Source organism: Heptranchias perlo, chromosome 5, assembly GCF_035084215.1.
Source record: "Heptranchias perlo isolate sHepPer1 chromosome 5, sHepPer1.hap1, whole genome shotgun sequence".
Lineage (NCBI taxonomy): Eukaryota > Metazoa > Chordata > Chondrichthyes > Hexanchiformes > Hexanchidae > Heptranchias > Heptranchias perlo.
This window is the reverse complement of record NC_090329.1, coordinates 50,593,282-50,615,428: the sequence shown is the minus strand read 5'-3', so window position 1 is coordinate 50,615,428 and position 22,147 is coordinate 50,593,282. Positions and strand designations below refer to the sequence as shown.

Genomic DNA, 22,147 nt, shown 5'->3' with positions numbered 1-22,147 from the left:
TTCCAGACCCCATCACCCACTGGGTGAAAAATTTTTCCTTGGGTCCCCTCTATTCCTTCTACCAATTACTTTAAATCTATGCCCCCTGGTTATTGACCACTCTGCTAAGGGAAATAGGTCCTTCCTACCTATCTACACCCCTCAATTAAATCACCACTCAGCCTCCTCTGTTCCAAAGAAAACAACCCCAGCCTATCCAATCTTTCCTCACAGCTAAAATTCTCTAGTCCTGGCAACATCCTCGTAAATCTCCACTGCACCCTCTCTAGTGCAATCACATCCTTTCTGTAATGTGGTGACCAGAACTGTACACAGTACTCAAGCTGTGGCCTTACTAGTGTTTCATACAGTTCTAGCATAACCTCCCTGCTCTTATGTACCATGCCTCGGCTAATAAAGGAAAGTATCGCATATGCCTTTTTAACCACCTTATCTACCTGTCCGTCTACCTTCAGAGATCTGTAGACATGCACTCCAAGGTCCCTCTCTTCCTTTATACCTCAAAGTATACTCCCATTTATTGTTTACCCTTGCCTTGTTTGCCCTCCCCAAATGCATTATTTCACACTTTTCCAGATTGAATTCCATTTGCCATTTTTTCTGCCCACCTGACCAGTCCATTGATATCTTCCTGCAGTCTACAGTTTTCCTCCTCACTATCAACCACTCAGCCAATTTTTGTAACATCTGCAAACTTCTTAGTCATATCCCCTACATTTAAGTCTAAATCATTAATATATACCATAAAAAGCAAGGGACTTACTACTGAGCCCTGCAGAACCCCACAAGAAACAGCCATCCAGTCACAAAAACACCCATTGACCTTTGCTTCCTGCCACTGAGCAAATTTTGGATCCAATCTGCCACTTTCCCTTGGATCTCACGGGCTTTTACTTTTTTGACCAGTTTGCCATGTGGGACCTTGTAAAAGCCTTGCTAAAATCCATGTAGACTACATCAAATGCACTACCCTCATCGACCCTCCTTGTTACCTCCTCAAAAAATTCAATCAAGTTAGTCAGACACAACCTTCCCTTGACAAATCCACATTGACTGTCCTGAATTAATCCGTGCCTTTCTAAATGACGGTTTATCCTGTCCCTCAGAATTGATTTCAATAGTTTGCCCATCGCCGAGGTTGGACTGACTGGCCTGTAATCACTAGGTCTGTCCTTTTCTCCCTTTTTAAACAATGATACAACGTTAGCAGTCTTCCAATCCTCCGGCACCACGCCTGTAGCCAGGGAGGATTGGAAAATGATGGTCAGAGCCCCCACTACTTTCTCCCTTGCTTCTTTTAACAGCCTAGGATACATTTCATCCGGGCCTGGCAATTTATCTACTTTCAAAGATGCTAATCCCCTTAATACGTCCTCTCTAACTATGCTTATCCCATCCAATATTTCACACTCCTCCTCAACTACAATCTCTGCATCGTCCCCCACCTTTGTGAAGACAGACGCAAAGTTTTCATTAAGAACCATGCTCACATCTTCTTCCTCCAGATATAGGTTGGCTTTTTGGTCTCTAATAGGCCCTACTCTTTCCTTAGTTATCCTCTTGCTCTTTATGTATTTTTAAAACATTTTGGGGCTTTCTTGTCACTACAATCCAAACTTTTTTTTAAATTTAATCATTTTATACAGCAAAGAGTAACTGCAATTTTTAATTTTTTGTCAGCGTAAACACACTTTCCCTCTGTAGATGTTGGGGCAGTAATGTGAACACCAATTCTTACTTTGCTGATAGCAGGTATTGTGCTAACCATATGATCCTATGACAAGAACGTTAAGAGTAAAAAGCAAAATCCACTAAAATGAACACACATAATTTAGGTAAATATGTATGTGTACAATGTTCCAAAGTAAAATTAAAGATGAAAGTCCTTTCTTTGGGTCTAGTCCACTACTCCAGGGTTATCCTCGATAAGCCCCAGCTACTTTTCTCCACTATTAACCATCTCTTCAAACCCCTCTCCCCTATCCTCACCTCCAACAAGCATAAAGAGCTCATGGATTTCTTTGTCATCAAAGTAAAGACATCCATTTCGCTGGCTCTGCTGCTACCCCCTTCCCCACCAAGTCAAATCTCCCCCAGGTTCTGCCCTGCCCATCTCTCTCTAGTTCCACTCCTATCTTCCACTTATGCCCTCACCACACTCATCTTGACCATGAAATGCACCTGCTGCTTCCTTGACCCCATTCCCATTGATCTACTGATCATTCAACTTCCCTTTCTAACCCCATGCTAGCTGACTTCGGCAGCCATACAACCCCACTCCAAAATCTCCATACCGCTGATTCTGGCCTCTTGCAATGCCGCCCCCCACCCCTTGGTTGGCTGTGCCTTCAGCCGCTAAGGCCTAACGCTCTTGAATTTCTTGCCTTCATCTCTCCACCTGTATGAAGTACCATGGCATGTTTTTCTATGCTGAATGCGCTATATAAAAGCAAGCTGCTGCTATTGTGAGATTTTCAATAATTAACACATTTATATTGCCAGTTTACCTCCGACGAGAACACTGAAGTCAGCAGCAACTCAAAGTAACCAAGACAGTGCTCATGCTGTATGAGCAATATATTCCACTAGAAGAGCTGGTTTGCCTGCAATCCTGATTATCAACTGGAGCAAAAATGCAAAGCAACTTGCTATTGGAGACAGCCATGTATGTGGCCACCGGAAAACTGGGCAGTTTAAGCTAATGCCTATCCCATGGGGATCAACAACTTAATTTTCCTGCTGCTGGCCTGTATGGAATTGGGGAAGGTATGGGCCCCAACAAAATAGTGGCTGTGTCATAAGAAGCACATGCAATATTAACAGAACGGTTTCTCCAGCAGTGTAAATGTCAGTTGTTATCGCAGAACTACAATATCAATGCAGTAAGGCTGTGTGCTCATCTACAGAAACCTCAATGTTATCACTGAGAGCAAATGTACTGTCAGTGCACACAGGACAGAAGTCTTAAAGTCTATTCTTTAAAACATACACATTCATTCTTTAACATTTGGGGTATCATACAGTTGAGTTTAGTCAGTAAGCCCTCAACTTAGCCCACAAAGTTTGCTTTAAAGAAGACAAATGTAAGGAATCTTACAACACCAGGTTACAGTCCAACAGTTTTATTTGAAAATCACAAGCTTTCAGAGCTTACCTCCTTCGTCAGGTGAGTATAACCTGGTGTTGTAAGATTCCTTACATTTGTCCACCCCAGTCCATCACCAGCATCTCCACATCATGGCTTAAAGAAGACAAGTAAGCAGGTAGTTTGATTTGTAAGTGTGCCAACAGTACAGCATGGATTGTAAGGTAGATAAATGTATGGTTACACTTATTGGAAAAAGAAATAGGAATGTAGGATGTAGGGACAGAGACAGGAATTAATTTGGGGGCAACTGCTAACCATTTATTGAAAGCATTTAGTTGATCTGAAACTGCTAAGAAGGTTAATTATGTAGTGGACATGTCGCAAGGATATTTGACTAAGTTAAAAAGATTATTCTAAAGTTGTATAGATCATTGGTGAAAAACCCACCTCTGGAATGTTGTCCGGTTTTGGGCACTGATGCATTGGGGAGGATTCAGAGAAATATTAAAAGCATGACTTAAGGATTGAATGCTCTAAAGACACTTTCACAACAGAGTGTGAATTCAGCCAATTACAGACATATGGCTCTCCTGCCGTCCATTGCATTCCTAAGTATTAACAATTGGATCTGCAAGGAATCAGATGATATCGTGGAATCTGTCATAAATTAATTGCTCCTGTTCAAGAAAAGTAAACTTGGGAAGCCATTCACATGAATTTCTACTCTGAGTCTATTATACAACAGAGGGTAATATGCCTGTGAAGACCAGCACTCAATACAAGGTGTAAACGGGGGAGGAAATGAGTATGGAAGTCAGTCTTCTGAGACAGCAATAAAAAATCTTGCAAAGTAAAAGCCCTTTAAATTATGGAAGAGATTCACAGAGCTAAATTTGCTTGATACAAGTTTTTAAACTGCTGAGGAATGGATAACACAGATGTTGGGTTATGAGTGCAGAATTAAATAGCACATGTATAAAATTAGCAAGCCTCAAGAAACAAAAATGACCCGATAGCTTTAGTGCTGCTGGGAACATAAAAGTGTAATGAAAAATAAGTGCACTATTACGGTCAGTGCTCTTCTGAACTTTCCTCTAATTTTGCTTCTAAACTGCAAATAAGCCATCCTACATACTTCTCTTCCTCTCCACATTATCAGTGTGTTTAAATCAAGACTTATCACAGTATCTCCTGTTCTAATTCTTTCCCAGGACCTGAAACAAATCGAACTCCTTTCCTCCCCAAATCATTCCTTTCTTCGACAACATCAAGCTTTTAAACTGTCATTTAATTACCACGTCCTGAATTGCATCTTCTCCTTTACTCTTTTTAGCCTTGGTGTTATCCTGGTTACAGGTTCCTGTCATCTTGGTTTATCAATATCAAAAAACTGGTCCAGGATATCCAATGCAGGAAGTTATGTCAGATTGGTATTCTGAAGTTTTGCTTGATTTACTTTTGCGAGGAGGGGCAGGAAGAAATTTTGGTGAACCTTTCATCAGCAGACTAAATGAGTTGGATAAGAGTCCATGACAGAGTGGATTGCCCATTGTCTGTGAAAGGAACAGGCTTGATGGGTTGAATGGTCTTTTCTGGGTATTTGCTTTCCTACATTCTCATGTTCTCGTAGAAAATGCGGATCTGAGCCATAGTCCAGGAAAGTCCAATTGCCCGGATGGACTGGCCAATGGGATGGGATGGGCAATAAATGCCGGCCTCACCAACGACGCCCACATCCCATGAACAAATAAAAAAAATCTCCATCAGGGCTATGATGATGGCAGTAAAGCTTGATGTAAGAACTCCGAGTTAGGGAGAGGTTTTGGGTGCTCCAACTCCTGATGCTATCTGTTGAAATCTGCTGAAAAGTGGAGGGTGTGTATTTGAGTGAGGACAGTTCTAATGTGCTCCACAGTCAAATGGCTTACCGACACTAATGTATAAGGAAGGACTACTTGGGTGAAGTAGCGGAGATCTGTCAGGGTCCAGAAAATTGTACCCTTGCATGAGTTACTGTATGTTACAGGGGAGGGAGAAAAGTGCTGCAATGTATCAAATAACTAGACTGTCGAAAAGTAAACGCAACAAACGTATATACCTGGCATTCCTGTAGCGAGACCTTGGCTGAAGGCAAGAGCTGGATTGGCAGCAGCAGCTGCTGCCAGTGAATCAGCTTGTTGACCCTGCTGACCCTGACTTGGAGTGAGAGGACGCTGATTTCCACCACGCAGCACCTAGCAGAGTAGATAGCAATGAATGTTTTACTACTTTCATGATATAAATCAGCTAACCAAACTTATGGATGAACTGTTTATTCTCATCATGAGTATATTCAAATATTACAACAAAAAAAGACAGGATACTGCTCCATCTTAAATTGAGTAAAACATAACCAAGACCCAAAATCAACATTAGAATAAGTCATCCAAAATCTAAGTAAATTTGACTGCAATACAGTATTTTTACAGGACATTTTTAAATCCATTTTATTAACAGAAGATATCAATTAGAATTACATACTTGTTGTTGCCCTTGCTGTGCCTGTGTTGCAGCCTGCTGGTTTGCAGTATTGTTTGCAGCTGCTGCAGCTGCTTGCTGTTGGAACAGATTGGCTGGATACACACCCCATGGAACTCCATAATACTGAGGTGGGACAACAGTAGGGCCTAGCACAAAAACATGCAGTGGTGAATCAGCGATGGTCACTGTTCTTTATTCAGCCTAGTATCCTTGACTAGAATTACAAACTATTGTTTATGAATTTCAATGGAGGCTTCCTAACTAAATTTGGTGACCTTGTCTAGTGAGTAACTATACCATACAGATCCCAGTTCTGATCTCTGCTGTTAGCGAACCTCTGAGTGACAGAGCCACAGTGCCCCCAAGGGAAGGGAGCGAAAATCATCTGGAGCTCCCCCTCCTGATCATTATCCAGCAAACTCTGCTTGAAGTTCACGTATGAGGAATGGATCTGGCTCCAGTATGAAACACGCCCATGTGAAAAAGCCTACTGATACTGTGAAGGTCTACATAACAGTCATTAAACTTCAAAAAGTAATTAATTGTGTGACGCACTTTGAGCTGTTTCAACAGAAGTGTACAATATAAAAGGCTGAGCCGGAAGGACAACCTAAGAGCACAGGAGGACAAGATGGGGAACATTTTTAAATTTAACAGGCCACATGCAGAGACAGAAGGGGAGACAGGTCTGGCATGTATTCTAATATATAAAAAAATGGATACAAATTAAGAGTTAAGATATTAAGTAGATTAATATATATTTTTAAAAGTACATTAATGTTTACGATTGATTACCAACCCTAAGTTATGTAGGTTGCAGGACACAGCACAAGAGATTTTTATTATTGTTCTATGAAGATGTGGAAGACACAAGGAGACTGCAACAGTGCCTCATAGTGACCAAAGGCCTGCAATAACAGCATGAAAGCCAAATGCTGACATCGGGTTTTCTAATTATAAAATGCTAATATCAGGTTTTCCTATTCAAAATGTTGACAAACAGCATGACAAGTCGTTACACAGGAATACATATATGTATATATCTATTACACACACACACACACACACACACACACACACACACACACACACACAGAGTGAATCATTCGTAGCTTTGTTCAGTTACATGTAGGAATGGGGATGTCCTTCAGTTGGTGTCTTTTGTGGCAAGCTGAGTGTACATTGACATCTCTGGAGGAAACAAGAATAGCGGGGGCATTACTGTTACCCATTGATTATGACAATATTAGGAACTCAAGGATTTAAATTCTATATATATCTATATTATTAAAAATCTTTACAAATGGCACTCATTTCCTGTCATCACAATTTCTGGTCATGCGTTCATGTCAACATTTACAATGTAAAAATGTATGTCTACATTTATAATGCAGTTGCTTTCTGACCACTAGATGGCCTTGTGGAGTTAGTTGCCCAGCTCCACCTGCCATTTTGTGTATACCAGGCCAGTCCTCCTATGATTTTAAAATACAGAGATACACTTTTCACTGTGATTTACTCACCAAACCAGGATCTGCAGGTAAATTTTCTTTTCCTGGTATTGCAACCACTCTACACCATCCCCTTCAACAGAACCTGCCAGTTTCTCAGTCATCTGCTGCAACCACCCACCTCCCAAACTCAAGTCCTTTAATATGTTCTTGCTACACCTGCCATCTCCCAAGCTTCCCCTTCCTTTTAATACTCTGCTGTTGGCCTTTGCTGCATGTCTGAACTGCCTGCTGCTACCATATAATCACCAACCTTGCTGCCTCCACTGCTTTTCCTTATATTTGCCATTATTACTGAACCCACAGATGCCTCAAATCGGTTAGTAATGTTATTTTTTGAATTGCTGGATGTATTTCCTCCCCTACAATGACAAGCAACACACCACGATTTAAAAAGTTATGAGTAGAAGAACCTTAGCTGACAGAAATAGATTGCAGGTAGATCTAGATGCAGTGGGGAAAATGGGCCATATCTGGTAGATGTCTTGTAATATAGATAAATGTAGCTATGCACTTGGGTGTCAGCCTTGGTGCAGTGGCAGCACGCTCGCCTCCGAGTCAGAAGGTCACAGGTTCAAGCCTCACTCCAGAGACTTGAGCACATAATTTTGGCTAACACTCCAGTGCAGTACTGAGGGAGTGCTGCACTGCCAAAGGTGCAGTCTTTCGGATGAGATGTTAAACCGAGGTTCTGCCTACCCTCTCAGGGGTTGTAAAGACCCCATGGCACTATTTGAAGAAGAGCAGGTGAGTACTCCTAAGTGTCCTGGCCAACATTTGTCCCTCAACCAACATCAACAGTTTAATTGGTCATTTATCTCATTCCTGCTCGTGGGACCTTGTGACGCGAATTGGTTTTCCTACATTACAACAGTGACATCCTGTGGTGTTGAAAAGTGCAATGTAAATGCAAGATCTTTCTTTCTTTGGGTGGGGGCAATGCCAACCATTTATAAACCAAACGAGTTTGTGTGCTGAAGGCTGCTGAGTGGGAGAAGGACCTGGGTGTATGAGTCATTGAATGTCCATGACCAGTGCCGCGAGGCTATTACAAAATAGAATGTTAGGGTGTATTGCCAGGACAATTAAATACAAAACAAGAAATATTACTCTGTCTCTGGAGGAGGCCTTGATAAGACCCCATCACGTGGTGAGTGATATAGAGGCCCTGGAAAAGATTCAGAGGAGGGCCACCAGATTAATACCTAGCACAAAAGTTCTCAGTTGCTACGGTAGGTGGAAAGTGCTGGAGCGTTTTACTCTCGAAAAGCACAGACTTCAATGAGATTTAATTGAGGTCGTTAAAATAATGTAAGAATTAAACTCAGTTCATGTGGATAGGCTAGTCAAGCTAGAAAGATTAGTGATGGCCAGGGACATGAGTATAATCTCTAAGTGTAGAACTAGCTTAGATGTTAGATGGTACTTTTTTTTTCCACGGAGAGTTGTGAACCTCTGGAACAAGTTGCCAGCACATGCTGTGAGTACAGATTTGCTGCAAGCATTCAAAAGGGAGCTGGACGAGATCCTAAATGTGAACAAAATCGCCTCATACAGAAGGTAAGTGATATGGGTCCTATATTATGAAGTGAAGGCCCAAAAGTAACACAAAAATTACAGCAGTAATACTTTTTTAAAAATAAAACCTATTTTACAACATGGTCTGGAGGTGCCATCAATATTGCAACAATATTACAATGTTACCAGTTTTGGTGTTTCACTTTACATTCATAAGAGGGTGTGTGGGGTGCCAATTTACCGCAGTCACACTTCACTGCTGCTTCCAAGTAGTCCGTTGCCTCTCACTCCCTCCCTTTACCAGACATACCAAAACCTCCCCCCTGCTCACTCCCTTCCTCTCTGGATAATGAATGGAAGTGGCAAACACCCTGACTTATTTTTCTATTCCTTAGCCCAGGCCACTGAGTCCAATTCTAGCTTTCTTACCGCTGTCATGGCTGAGATCAGTTAGCTCAACAAAGACAAGGAATTGAATCTGATACCAGAGGTTTAATGTCACACTGGGTGCTGCCTTTATCCAACAGGCCATCTAGATATGCCTATACAATTTTTTTTAGTCTTTTAATACTGTTTAGGCATCTGGTTGATTACCTGCTAAAGTAGCTGCTGCAGCCAGTCCTGCTGCAGTATATGGATCTGTGCCTGGTGGAGCTGCACTGATAATGTAAGGGTTTGGCATAAAGGCAGCTGGAGCAAGGCCTGCCGAAAACACACCTGCTATTCAAGACAAAAAGAAGTGTTAATGACTCACACCGCTGCAAATTATCCACAAATTACATTTTTGAACACTACTTCATCACTCTCCCCTCCCCTGATCCCCCCTTACCCAAAATCTAAGTAATTTTGCATGGCAATAAAAGGTCTAAGTGAGTTTTTCTTCATGTTACTAAATTACATCAAATTTTATTTTACAGTACCATCTATTGGCCAGGTTCCAAATCTTAGCATGGTCAGCAAGAGAGACAGCAAGCATAGCAGATGTTAGCAAGAGGAAGAAAATGGGGGGAAAGTCTACTGAAGACACTTTCACACATCTCCTGACAACCAGTTCACAGTAACAATGACATTTTTGTACAGCTATGAAAAAAGAGGACTCAAGTTGCAGAAAATAGTTTGGAAATGAACAAGAGCGGGGGCAGGGGCAGGGGCAATGCACTATACAACCCTTTTCATACAACTAAATGAACAATTAATGAGTGAAATAACATTAAAGAAAGGTAATTGTTCTTGTTTAAATACCGCAACTAACTTTCTTCCATTAGCTGTTTAAACATGTAGAAATGTCATGTTTTATTCCTACTTTGCAGGTTCTATACTGAAATTACAGTATAAGTAATTTAAAAATTGTACTGTTAACACCTACTGGCAAGAAATCTGCAAGAAGATACAGTACCACTGGTACAATCCATAATTTATAATCTGTCTTGCTGTGAAATGAAATCACATTTCCAATCTCGACTATACACAATTATATAATCAAATTCAGGACAGTACTTGTGATAGGCTGGTGGCATCAAGATTAAAGAGCTATCTAGTAGCTTAGCAGCTACCACGAATTATCACAAAGATGTTCCAGGCATTTTATCCACGCACTTTTTCTGCTCCAGTATGTACTGTTTTTGGGATGAAATGTATGGTTCCTGCATATGAAAATCTGTGCAGGCCATAATTTTTTGTGAAACTAATGACCACTCAAATCTCAAAATTTTAGGAGCAAATGATATACAGTTGGATTACCTACCATTGATACGGTGCTTTTCATTCTCTGATTGAAGTTCAAACTCCACCTATACCAGGATGTTGGCTGTGGTGCACAGGGATAAAAAGTTTGGATCTACGTTGATGGCAGTAAAGTCATCCAAGTGCCAATGAGAAAACTATGGCTACAAGTCAGGAGGTAGCATCAGTTGTCAGCGGATTCAGATTGAGCCTGAAGTTAGGGATGGTTAATGAACGATCCCAGAGCAGGTTGTCTGGGCTCAAGATCAACTCTGGTTGATATGTTCTTCCTGGCCACATATCTTGACAGAGCGTGGCTCAACTGGCACATCTCTTAGAGGGTGGTCTTGTCTATCTTACCTGATCACACTTGCCTCCCTACTTGACTTGAAGGTGACTAAGTATCTTGGTGCAGAACTAGAGCTCACAATGTCTTTGCGCTGGGACAATTTGAGACTCCATATTCTGGAGGCCAGGATCTCCTTCTAGAAGATGAGGTACTCTCACCAAACTATTCTACCATTTGGAACAGACTTCATACTTTGAGATGCCATGCAATGATAGAAGATGGCAAAGTTAGTTGTTGTGGGAGTCTGTAATATGAAAGCACAGGTGACACTTGTTTAGGGAGTTGGCTATTAACCTGGATTGAACTAAGTGAGGTTGGTGACAGGAGGCTCAATATTGGGTTGGTGAAAATATCTAGAACTTCACAGGCAAAAACTACTTATTAAACTTAAGACAATTCAAATAAAATTCTATGGCATTTTCTACTTGAGCCTGCGAGCTGTCTGAGAAGATGAAAATTGTTACTATAAAAAATTGCAAATACAACTTTTCTTTGTGTGGGATCCCAACCGAAGTGCTGCTGATGACTGGGGTTTGTGGAAACGGGAAAGACGACGAGAGAAGGAAACAACAAAAGATACAGCCTACAGCAGGGCCTTCACAATGGACCATTCAGGCAAAATTATCTTGAAAGAACAATGGCTGATCGCAATTCCAAACCCCACCCCGCCTCCCCCAAAACCCCATGGCATAAACCAACATCCTTTTTGTGTGGAGGTTGAACAAACAAGTTAGGACATTGTACAGCTACTTGCTTGTCAAATGATCATTTGAGAGCCACATGGGAGTGAAAATGCTGTATTATTTCAATTCTTAGACATGCCTAATAATTGTTTTGTTGTAGTCATTAATGCATTTTGTTCCAAAGCAAGGAAACAAACAACATTTGAGATTTTACACCAAGGTAGTCAGCTATACTAGTCTCTACAACTAGAGTTGGTGATTTTTTTCTCTCTCCATGTTTTTCAGGAGGATGGTGGTGGTCAAAGTAACCTTTTTGTTTACTTACTACAAACATTACAATATTTTTATTTAAATCATGATGACATAGCCAAACTACTGAAACTATATTATGCTTGTGTATGTATCTATTAAGTGTGCAAGTCAAACATGACATTTATTGCTATGGAATTCTTGGTCTGTTAGGTATACTACAAGGGTGATGCATTATTTAACTACAGTTTTACATATACAAGCAGATTACTGGCTCATCTTGGCTACTACATTTGCTAGTTCTTTTTAAAATGGGTCAGTTTGTCAATAAACACTACTTCTAACCTTCCAAAGACATGTCAATGCAAACAATAAGCTTCTAAACTATTTCAGCAGAATGAAAGACATTCTATTGCAATTGTGTAATTATTTTTTTCACTACAGAACATTATACATAGCCTGTAAATACCTGTTTGTCTATGTAAAACTGTCAGAATTAGCTAGACATATAATCAAAAGGAAGTTGTTATTTTTTTTTTTCAGACTTTGCTTCACTAAGGGAAAAGTATTTACCTTTTATTTTGCTTTACCTGACCAAATACTGACTAAACAGCTTATTCTTGCTCCTTACCTATATGTGGCTGCTGGGCTGCCGCCAGTGCATACTGCTGCTGTTGGGCTGCAGTCAGCTGTTGTACTGTCAGTGCATTTTGCCGTTGGAAGAGCTGCAATGCACAATTACAAACTGAATGTAGAGATCCACAGCAAAATACTCCTACATTTTCTCTTACTGGTTCTTCAAGAATTGCATGTATTAGAACCACAGTAGAGGGAAAGGGTGAAGGAAAAAAGTTCCAACAACCATTCCAGAAAACTCCCCCAAGTGCAAGTATCTGGTAAAACAGCATCCAATATAGTTAACTAGAACAGGATAAGCTAGTCACAAGTAGCACTACAGGAAAAGTTCAGCCAAGGTGCAGCACGATTAACATGCCAACTCAGTATCTTGGGGGGGGGGGGGGGGGAAGGTTCCAGCCTGCTTACAGCTCAACTCCAGTATGGCTGAGGTCATTCATTTGAAAGCAAGTGAGAATGGGTGACTCTCAAACTGTTTTTGTGTGAGAGCATGACTAGAAAATTTAAGTCAGTCACCACATTCACCAACTTCCTCTGTAGTTTTAAATTCAGTGCGTAACTGAATTAACACACACATTAAACATGATGCAGTACAAAATACTATCAGTTCCAGAAGATTCCCCTTTTCCCACTTACAGCCTCCTCCACTCTTTTTTCTAAACATCTAAGATTCTGCCAAACTCAATTAAAAGCTCAAAGGTTTTTTAAGGTAATAATCAGAGTAGTTCAAATTGGTCTAAAGTTAAAGTTGCCAGAATCAGCCCATGATTCACCCAATAATATTGCAACTGTAATCTCACATTTTGGAGAACTCCCCACATGAAGATTTACAGAAAAAAGCCTCAACAGTTGTTTGAAAAGGTAGACCTCATGTTAACTGTAAAAATATAAACACTTTAGCAATAACCAATTTACAGCTGAAATTTATTTTGAAGCATGCAAAGAAATTATGCCAAGAAATTTATTCAGTTTGGAACAAGATGGAAATTGAAGACATTTCTGAAGACACTCAAGACAGAGGCTACTTCATGCACAAATCAAATATATAGATAGGACCTGGTGGCTGATTAATAGGACAATTACGTTTGGTTAAGATCAAAAACTTACAGTAATAGCAACTGGTTGTTTGTGGACAGAATCAATAAATGCAAATAACAACTGCTACATACATTTGGTTATGAGCACCATCCATCCCAAATAACATGTAATTTCAATTAAAGAAAACTATCCAATTGCACAATTTGAAGGCCATCGTATGAAATTTCCTAAATAGATTAGAGTCTTATAATCTTGTATAGTCTAGTAGTGTGTCCTACCTAAAGACTGCTGTCTTTCCTGGTCAGCAGTCTTTTTATATGTTTTAATTGTTACTGTCATCTCATTGTTAATTCTGACTGCAGAAATAGTTAATTCTGACTCTACTTCAATGTGTACTGAATCATGGATTCACAAAACAAAGTAAAAAGCCATTGAAAAGCAGCTCTGCTAGAATCATCTTTTTAAGTCATCTCACAAATTCTGTGCCAGTACTTTATTTCCTTTGAAAAACTTGCACATTCAGGTTCCATCTTCCCTGAAAAAATGTAGCCATGATGTGGAGATGCCGGTGATGGACTGGGGTGGACAAATGTAAGGAATCTTACAACACCAGGTTATGCTCACCTGACGAAGGAGATAATCTCCGAAAGCTTGTGATTTTAAAATAAAATTGTTGGACTATAACCTGGTGTTGTAAGATTCCTTACATCTGAAAAAATGTCACATTATCAGTTGTTTCAATCCTTCCCTTTCAAAACATTTATGCTATAATGACCTAGCCTATAATAACTCCAAATAGTGTGACTGCCTAACTAATTTCTTGTTTTGATACATACAATCATTGGCAATTACTCTGAAGTAAACTTAGTCTAGGAATAGTATAGACAACATTTCATTTACAAAACCTTGAAACAGTGACTTTTGTCATTATCCTAATATAGGAATTTTACGCCAAAGGTCAAAGTTATATACTGGACGTGTCAGATAACAGCGATTTTAGAGGAGAAACAAAATGTGAAAATAAAATGAAAAAACTGCAAATGTTGAAAATCTGAAAGAAAAACAGAAAACATAAAAAAATAACCGACCCACCTGCATCTATAAAAGAGAAAAGATGGGTTGATGTTTTAGGTGTAACCCATCGTTTTCTGACAAAGAGTTATGTTCGAAACCCTTTATCTTTACAGATGCTGATGGACCTGCTTTGTTTTATCAATGGTGCTTGTGAATTATGCTAACCCACCTTGAATAGTTTATTTTTGTAAACCACAGCTATTCATGTGTACAATACATTTATAACACAAAATTTAGTACCTCTTTAAAAATGTTTCCCACTCCCTTGTATCCTTCTATTTATACAGAAATAACACTGATGGCTAGTTAATACTATTAGTGCCACAGGTCTTCTACAGGTCAAAGTCACTGAGTGCTCAGTCTGCGATTAATGGACACTATGTTTAAATCAGGGAGTTCTGCAAGATGAAGCCCAAAATGGAGAATGCCAGGAAGAAGAGCACAGAATAATACAAAGAGAGGACTGGGCATGAATAAAGAAACACACACACACACAAAAGACAGGAACAAACCAGAAGAGAGTGCCCTTAGAAAGAAAGTATTTACTGGTGAACTAAGAGAAAAATGTTGCGGAATGTCCAGTAACACTGCAGAATAACTTCAACAGCAACATACAAGATGGTAAGCCACTGACAAACCCACCATTGCAATCTCAATAAGTGTGACATAAAAAGATAATTCTATGGGAAACAGCTGATCAACTAAGCTGGGCATCAGATTTCTAAAACATGAGCCAAAGCCTAATGACTGACTGGAGTTGAATATTCAAAAACACAGGAGCTTGTAACTTATATAATTTAAATTCAGTGCTAGCCTTATACAAGATTACAATTCATCACTCAAACTTCAATTCAGTAGTAGGTGAACTCTACATTTTAAAAGAGTATTAGACTAGAACAGAATAAGTTAAAGCTAAGAGTCAGAATAAAAGGCAGAAAATCTTTAAATAAATAAGACTGCAGAAAAGTGAAGACATTAAACAAATTCAAAAACTCGCAAAGGAGAATTAAAGTTCTCCTACTTTTACTTGCAATTAGTTGGTAATTACTTAATACTGTATTTGAAAGTGTGCCTTCATTAATAAACTCTGGTGCTTTTGCTATTCCGCACGTGACACCGTGCACTGATCAGCTGAACTAAGAATGCAAGAATGCAAGCACAAGGAAAGCCCATTTAACACTCCATGCAAGATCCAAAACAACTGCTTTCACCTTCTACGCTGACAAAAAGCCGTTAACCCTTTTTATTCTCTGTTGAACTGGGAATCACTGTGCTGGGTGATGATATAAAACACAATATAACTTGAAGGTGGTTCGGACACCCAAACATTTTGAGATGAAATTTCTTCTGCTTATAATCGTTGCGAAGAAAAACCTATTTTTTTCACGAGCCATAGCTTTGCACAGCGCACCTTCCAGTCGGAACAGGTTTATTTTACTGAGCTTCCTTCCCCCACCCCTCCCAATATCTCACACCAATACCACCCTTAATGCACTTCTTCAAACCCTTCGCTTGTACATCTTTTCTTAAGAATGGTGATCTAAACAGAAACTGACAAGTATGATATCAGCAATACTTTTACAAGTGTCATTCTTACTTCCTTGGACCTACACTTTATGAATCTATTTACACACCTTACACTATTTACACATCTTAACATTACTGTCTTGAGAATGTAGGAAAAGAGTAAAGAAATGTTGTTATTTGACCACCATCACTGCGAATTTGGGTTAGGGTAGTAGTTTATTAACACGTTACCCTAGAACTATTACTAAAAAATACTTACTGTAATAAACTAAGCAATTGCCCGGAGATAAGATTAAATTACAAGGCAAGATTTAAGTTAGAAGGCATTTTTTTCTGCAATTTAAAACAAAAAACAAAAATATAAATATGTAACTCTTCTTTTTAAGGCTCAGTATTACATTCAATCAACACTTCAACTTGGGAAATTGTCCAGCAGCATCTGCTGATTTATCTATGGCTAGGAATGTCATTTGTCAATTTTCCAGCAGGAAATGAACTTCTGCAGGTGGGTTAGGCCTTCTATTATGCATATACTCAACTTGTGGCTCAACCAAGAAATGGGGTAGTTCACCCATGGAGTCAAAAGAATTTCAAATGGTGGTTGAGTTTATGACTCCAATTAGGCTCATGGAAGTGTGCCATTTACTAGGGTTGATTCAATTTTATATCCAAGTTAAATGACTGTGTGTAGTTTTCTTTTTTTTTGAGAAGATGGATGGGGTGGGGGGGGGGGGGGGGGAAGAGAGACAAAAATTCAGAATTGGTGAAAATCTTTTAACTAAAAATATACTTTGTCTTAGCTATAAAATGCCAGTTTTTTTTTTCTAAACCTATATATTTAGTTGGAGCACTGAACTTTACTAGGCTGTTGCAAAGGTTTTGCACCTTAGAACAGTCTCGTGCGTTTTTTCTTCCAATCGTGTCCAACTCTGTACATGATGCTTATTCTCAGGGGGAAGCAAACATCAAATCACTCATCTATAAGGACTAACCTGATGCTGGGAGCTGTAATCAAAAAGACCTACAGCTGCTGCTGAAGAGTCCATGGATACTTGACTGCTCGAGTAGTCAAACTGCAAATGATCTAGGCCAACTGTGGCCTCAATGGTGTCTAAATTTTGAGTATCAGAATTATGAAACTCTTCTCCAGGTGGCTTATTTGCTGTGGCATTGGACAATTGGCCTAAACCTTCTGAAGTGTTCTGGTTAGGACCCAGGCGTTCAGCCACTTCAGTGGGAGAGGCTTGACGGCTTCCAGGAGTACGGCTGTGCAGCATAAAAATACAAATGTGGGTTTATAGTTTTTTGTTAAATGTAGCACACACACACACACATATATATATATACACACACACACACACACACATATTTTAAAAAATAATTAACAATTTTGAAGAATTCTTAAAAAGTTCCTTATAATAAAATTTAATGGGCTTTTCACAGCGGGGTGTCAATACTTTAGCAATCTTTAAATATCATTCCATATACTATTGGATGTTGGGAGCAAATAAAGGGGGCTTCTGTACGGTTTAAATTTACCCTGTAAAATCCAAATGAGGAATGTGACTGTAAATGTGCTTTACTTCTTTGCAGTAGCAAATGAACAGATTAAAAAAGAACAGATTAATAAAGTGCATTGGTTCTTATTCCTTTAATGACATTCTCCATATATCCTGGGGATCATGTCCTGACATCAGTAAACTACACCACCACCCCACAGAAGGATTTGTACACCTACCCCTTTATAAGCACTTTGGGTCATGTCTTGATGCTTCCCCCCCCCCAAGTAAATTTTCCTTCCAAATCCAGTAATTTCTTTCCTATGGAAAACAGTCTATTAACATTATTTGCTGCATAATTTATTTGAATGGGAAAAGATCCTGAGGGAAGCAAGGTAGGACAGTTGGTATGTTCAGAAATATGACTGTAATGATTAATTTAATACTCTTTGTTCATTTGGCTCTGTATACATTTATCACCAACCTTAAAACAAAGGATTGGGTCGTGCCTGCTTACTCTCTACTTGGAAATAATGGCAAGAGATCAGCATAACCCTGCAAAAACTCCATACTTATTAGTTGCCAAAGAATGAAAAGGTGCTTTGCAGGTCATAATGGTTTTCCATGTCTGTTGGGAAACTCTCTATGCTAGTTGCAGCAATCAACTAACCACTGCTGACATAATATCTATTTACCATAGGAGACTGCAGAACTAGTGTTTTCTGTTCCAAGTTCATTGAAATGTGAAATTATAAACACATTAGCAAAGTACAACTTGCATTTTATTTCTGATTTAGATAGGGCAGAGAAGAATAGCTGAAAATCATCACCCGTGCAAACAGAACCATTTCAGGCAATTTCACTCAAAAACTCCTGCATTGCTTCTTTTACTTTCCTTCCAGCTAACAACAGCAACACAGTGGTTATGCAGTTTCAGGTCTTAAGCAGCCGTCATGCAGTTAAGCCTCATTTTAACTGGGGTAAAATATCAATCCTACAAAATCAAACTGCTTTCATAAATCAGTGCCCAACTAAATTTTCGCCAGCCAACCACCATTTATTACAGAATGGAAGGCATGGGCAACTGAATGATCTGACAATGAGCTCATGAAACTATATCTATGAGCCATTGATTCAATAGATATATAAAAAATATTTTCTCCAGCCTTGTCATCAGGCCAAGACAGTGAATTTACCGTTGAACAGACATTACCTCACTTAAATAACGGGCAATTAACCTCCTACAGTCATCCTTAGTGCAAATTAATTGGGGAAGATGCTAAAATCTTTCCTCCGTGAATAAGTACAGTAGTAAACCATCTGAAAGGGCTATTTAATGGTTTTTCCAATATTTCCTTTGGTCTAAATACATTAAGCATCGGGTGCTCAAGTTCTCATTTTCCAGGTGGATTGTCAAAGCAGTTATTTTCCTGACATCTGTACTCTAGAAGACTAAGTCCACACTTCCAAGTGGAAGATCTACTTGCTTGCGTGTGCCATTCTCTTGGCTCAGGAGATATGACATTACATTGCTCTTTAGCCTTTTCTTTTCCAAGTTTCCCCTAAACTTATTGGGAAACTGTTTATTTATAATCAAGAGAAAGGTAGCAAAATATAAAGAGGTAATTTTTCTGTAGCAATGCAAGTTTCAAAACCCAAATGTGGCAGAACAGTTCTGCAATCAGAAAAACAAACTCGTGTCTAATGGCTAATACAGTGGATGAAACTCAAAACATGTGCACAAGGGCAGTAAAACATTAAAAATATTTTTAAAAATAACTTAGGCACCAAACATGGTGCCATGTACGATTTAAGAAGGTTAAGTCGCTTGGCAGAGGATGGGAAAAGGAAATGCGACTTGAAGTACCCTTAAAGCAGTAGGTGGGCTATCTTTCTCAGTGGAAATTACCATCAAGACATGATCCAGGTTACGGAGAGAAAAACAAAGCAGAAATCTTCAATTTTCCCAAAGACAATTAGCTAATGTAAAATGCTGGCATAAAAATAGAAGATTCTTGCAATTAGTACTAGCTGACAACTGTACATTCTTAGTATAATGAACTGAGTTGTTAGCACAGAAAATCTGTTTGGTTTAAATTTTCAGAGTTTTATCTATTTCTTTTGCTATCACTTAATTATATCTAGGTATTAACTAGAATTAGCCATACCAACAGAAGCTAATCTTGAAACTTCAAAAAGCTCCAGATGAAACCTACAGCTTTTATGGCTGGGTTACGATGGTAAATTTGTCTTGGCCTTTTCCTTTTACTTGGGAGGGGTGACTCCCAAGCCACTCTCATTTGGCTCCAGTTGGTTTGTCCAGAGTGGCATTGCCAAAAGACTTGGGAATAGACTGCCTGTACTCTTGAACATAAGTGACACTTCATTTAGGAAAATAAATCTGATAGTTTAGTAACCTTCACAAAATTTACAAATACCAAAATGAGACACTTACTTGAAGTCCTTGCAGTCTGTATCTATTCCATTCTGCAAAACTAGCCCATTAGTTTTGGAAACATCATCATCTCCTTGTTTCAGTTCTCTATTTTTATCTTCCTCGAATGGTGATGATTTCCCTTTCTGATCAGCCTTCTCATTCTCATCAGGCTCAGTGTCTCCAGCACCCTAATGAAACAAAGCTACTAAAGCAGGCGTACTACAGAAGTAAACTGTTCAGTATCCACATTATCAGTTTACAGGCACTGCCGTTAATGGGATATTTTCATGCAGAAGCTTCCCATATATTTCAAAATGTCTAATAGGAATGCTTGGATAAAAGGTTTTTTCTTTCTCAATGACTACTGGCAATAACATATGACAAGCTGAGCCATACAGAACAGGAATGTCCCAGGTTCAATCCCCAGTCTGTGCTGGGCTAGCAGATCTCAGCTGATACAGTGGTAGGGTAATAAATTTGGCCTCAGTCAACCTTGGTTAAAATTAGCCCTGGCACCTGTTCACAATCCAGCAACCCCTCCAGAAAATGTGAGTAGGAATGCTAGGGGAGGACAGGGTCAACCTATTTTTTTTCTATTCTGTTACAACTTCCTTATCTTTTTACTATATCTTACTTCCCTATCTTTGAAAGCATCTCTTAAAATTTTGATTTCCTTTTTTCTTCATAGGTTACATTCCTTTATTTTAAGTGTTGCCTTGTCCCTTGATTCTTTCGTTTCTCTTTTCTGTTTTTATTTTATATTGCTTTATTCCTGAGTTAATTTGCATAATTTCTTTCATGATATCTTCTGATGTTGAATATTTATCTTAATGTGCTAACATCTAGTCTGCAACAGTGATTTCCATTTTTGGAATACTTAAGTACAGGAAGATATTTCAAAGTGCTTAACAGTAAGAAGAAAACTATAAACAGTGGACACCAAGCAAGAGGAGAAAATGGAGGGGGCTAGGGTGGAAGAAGTGGGAAACAGTTTGCTGTTTTTCCTAAATATTTCTTTTTTGAACACACAAGCAAGGTTGTGCCAATGACACTCACTATTACACTTTAATGAGATCGTATCAACAGCCCTACTCTTGGAGGCATTGGCTGTACATGAAGTAAGGTTCCATGGTCACTTGTCACTATTCTGTACCTCGGCCAAGTGGCCATTCTTCATGCATGATCCTAACCAGTCAGCACCACAGGCTATTCAATGGTGGAGGGCTGAGCTCGATCCAGTCTTCACCCAACACCACACACATGCACTTCCAGCAAGGTTCACCAGACAGTGATTAGTAATAGGAACCGTAGCCAATTTTCTGCTCCCCAATATGGGTGTGAAGCCAATTGTACCACACCTACTCTTCCTGGCTGTAATCAACAAGCCCAGCCATCAGAGGAGCCAGATTCTGAATTTGAAATTAACAGGAAACTGATGACAGGGAGATCACTACATCAAGTCACTGATGTAGTATATTGATATTTGCAGAAACAAACCTGTGTTACCAATGATGCCTTTTTAAAAAGAACCACAGTTTCTCAGATGTCTCAGAGGTGAACTTGTAGAGGTACATAAAATAGTAAATGGTTGGAAATGGTAAAATGAATATTACTTTAAATTGTAGGAGTGCACTAAGAGGACAGAGGTACAAACTAGTGAAATATATCTTGATATCAGGAAGCTCTTCATGTAGAGAGTGATCAACACTTTGAATGGACTTACAGATAGAGTGGAGAAGGCAAAAACCCTGGATACATTGAAGAAACAATTAGATACAACAGGAGGCCTGTATGTTGCTTCTGGATGGATGAACTAACATGGACCTTCCTCATCTGTAACTGTCTTGTGAATCATTCCTCATGGATTTAGCTCTTAAAGTTAATAAATCATTTACATATTAGAAATGTAAAATACTGCATTGGCCATTGTTGGTCATGCAGCCAATGACTAGATGACAATTTTTAAGCACTTTAAAATGGCAAAAAAAAAATCAAAGTCTGTAAAACAATATGCTTCTTAACACCACGTGAACTTTTATAGGTGGTATATTTACAAAAAGTTAATTTGAAACAAACACCTGAACTCAATCATCTGATGTATATTTATTAAGTGCAGTATTTTCAACTAGCCTCCTTTTACCTTTTTCTAGGCTACATTTAATTTGTGCTACAGCACCCATTTCTTCAAAATACCAAATGCCAAAAATTCTATCTACTGTATTTGATCCCTGCAGCCTGACTCCACATTGTACCGCCCAACAGCCACGAGATATATTGCAGTAAAATAATTTAGGGA

General features: G+C 39.1%; 1 protein-coding gene across 12 annotated transcripts in view; it reads right to left on the bottom strand.

The window, feature by feature from the left end:
- The window catches only part of LOC137321736 (pumilio homolog 2), a 114,975-nt gene that overhangs the window by 33,320 nt on the left and 59,508 nt on the right, over window positions 1–22,147 (bottom strand). For 6 of the 12 annotated variants that reach the window (XM_067984335.1, XM_067984325.1, XM_067984324.1 and 3 more), the window contains 6 exons: window positions 19,870–20,039; window positions 16,908–17,190; window positions 12,272–12,365; window positions 9,232–9,357; window positions 5,609–5,754; window positions 5,187–5,322 (listed from right to left, as the gene is read on the bottom strand). In XM_067984335.1, the coding sequence (XP_067840436.1) occupies window positions 5,187–5,322; window positions 5,609–5,754; window positions 9,232–9,357; window positions 12,272–12,365; window positions 16,908–17,190; window positions 19,870–20,039 (955 nt within the window). The remainder of the gene's footprint in view (window positions 1–5,186; window positions 5,323–5,608; window positions 5,755–9,231; window positions 9,358–12,271; window positions 12,366–16,907; window positions 17,191–19,869; window positions 20,040–22,147) is intronic. The other 6 variants (XM_067984330.1, XM_067984332.1, XM_067984328.1 and 3 more) reach the window with 4 other exon arrangements.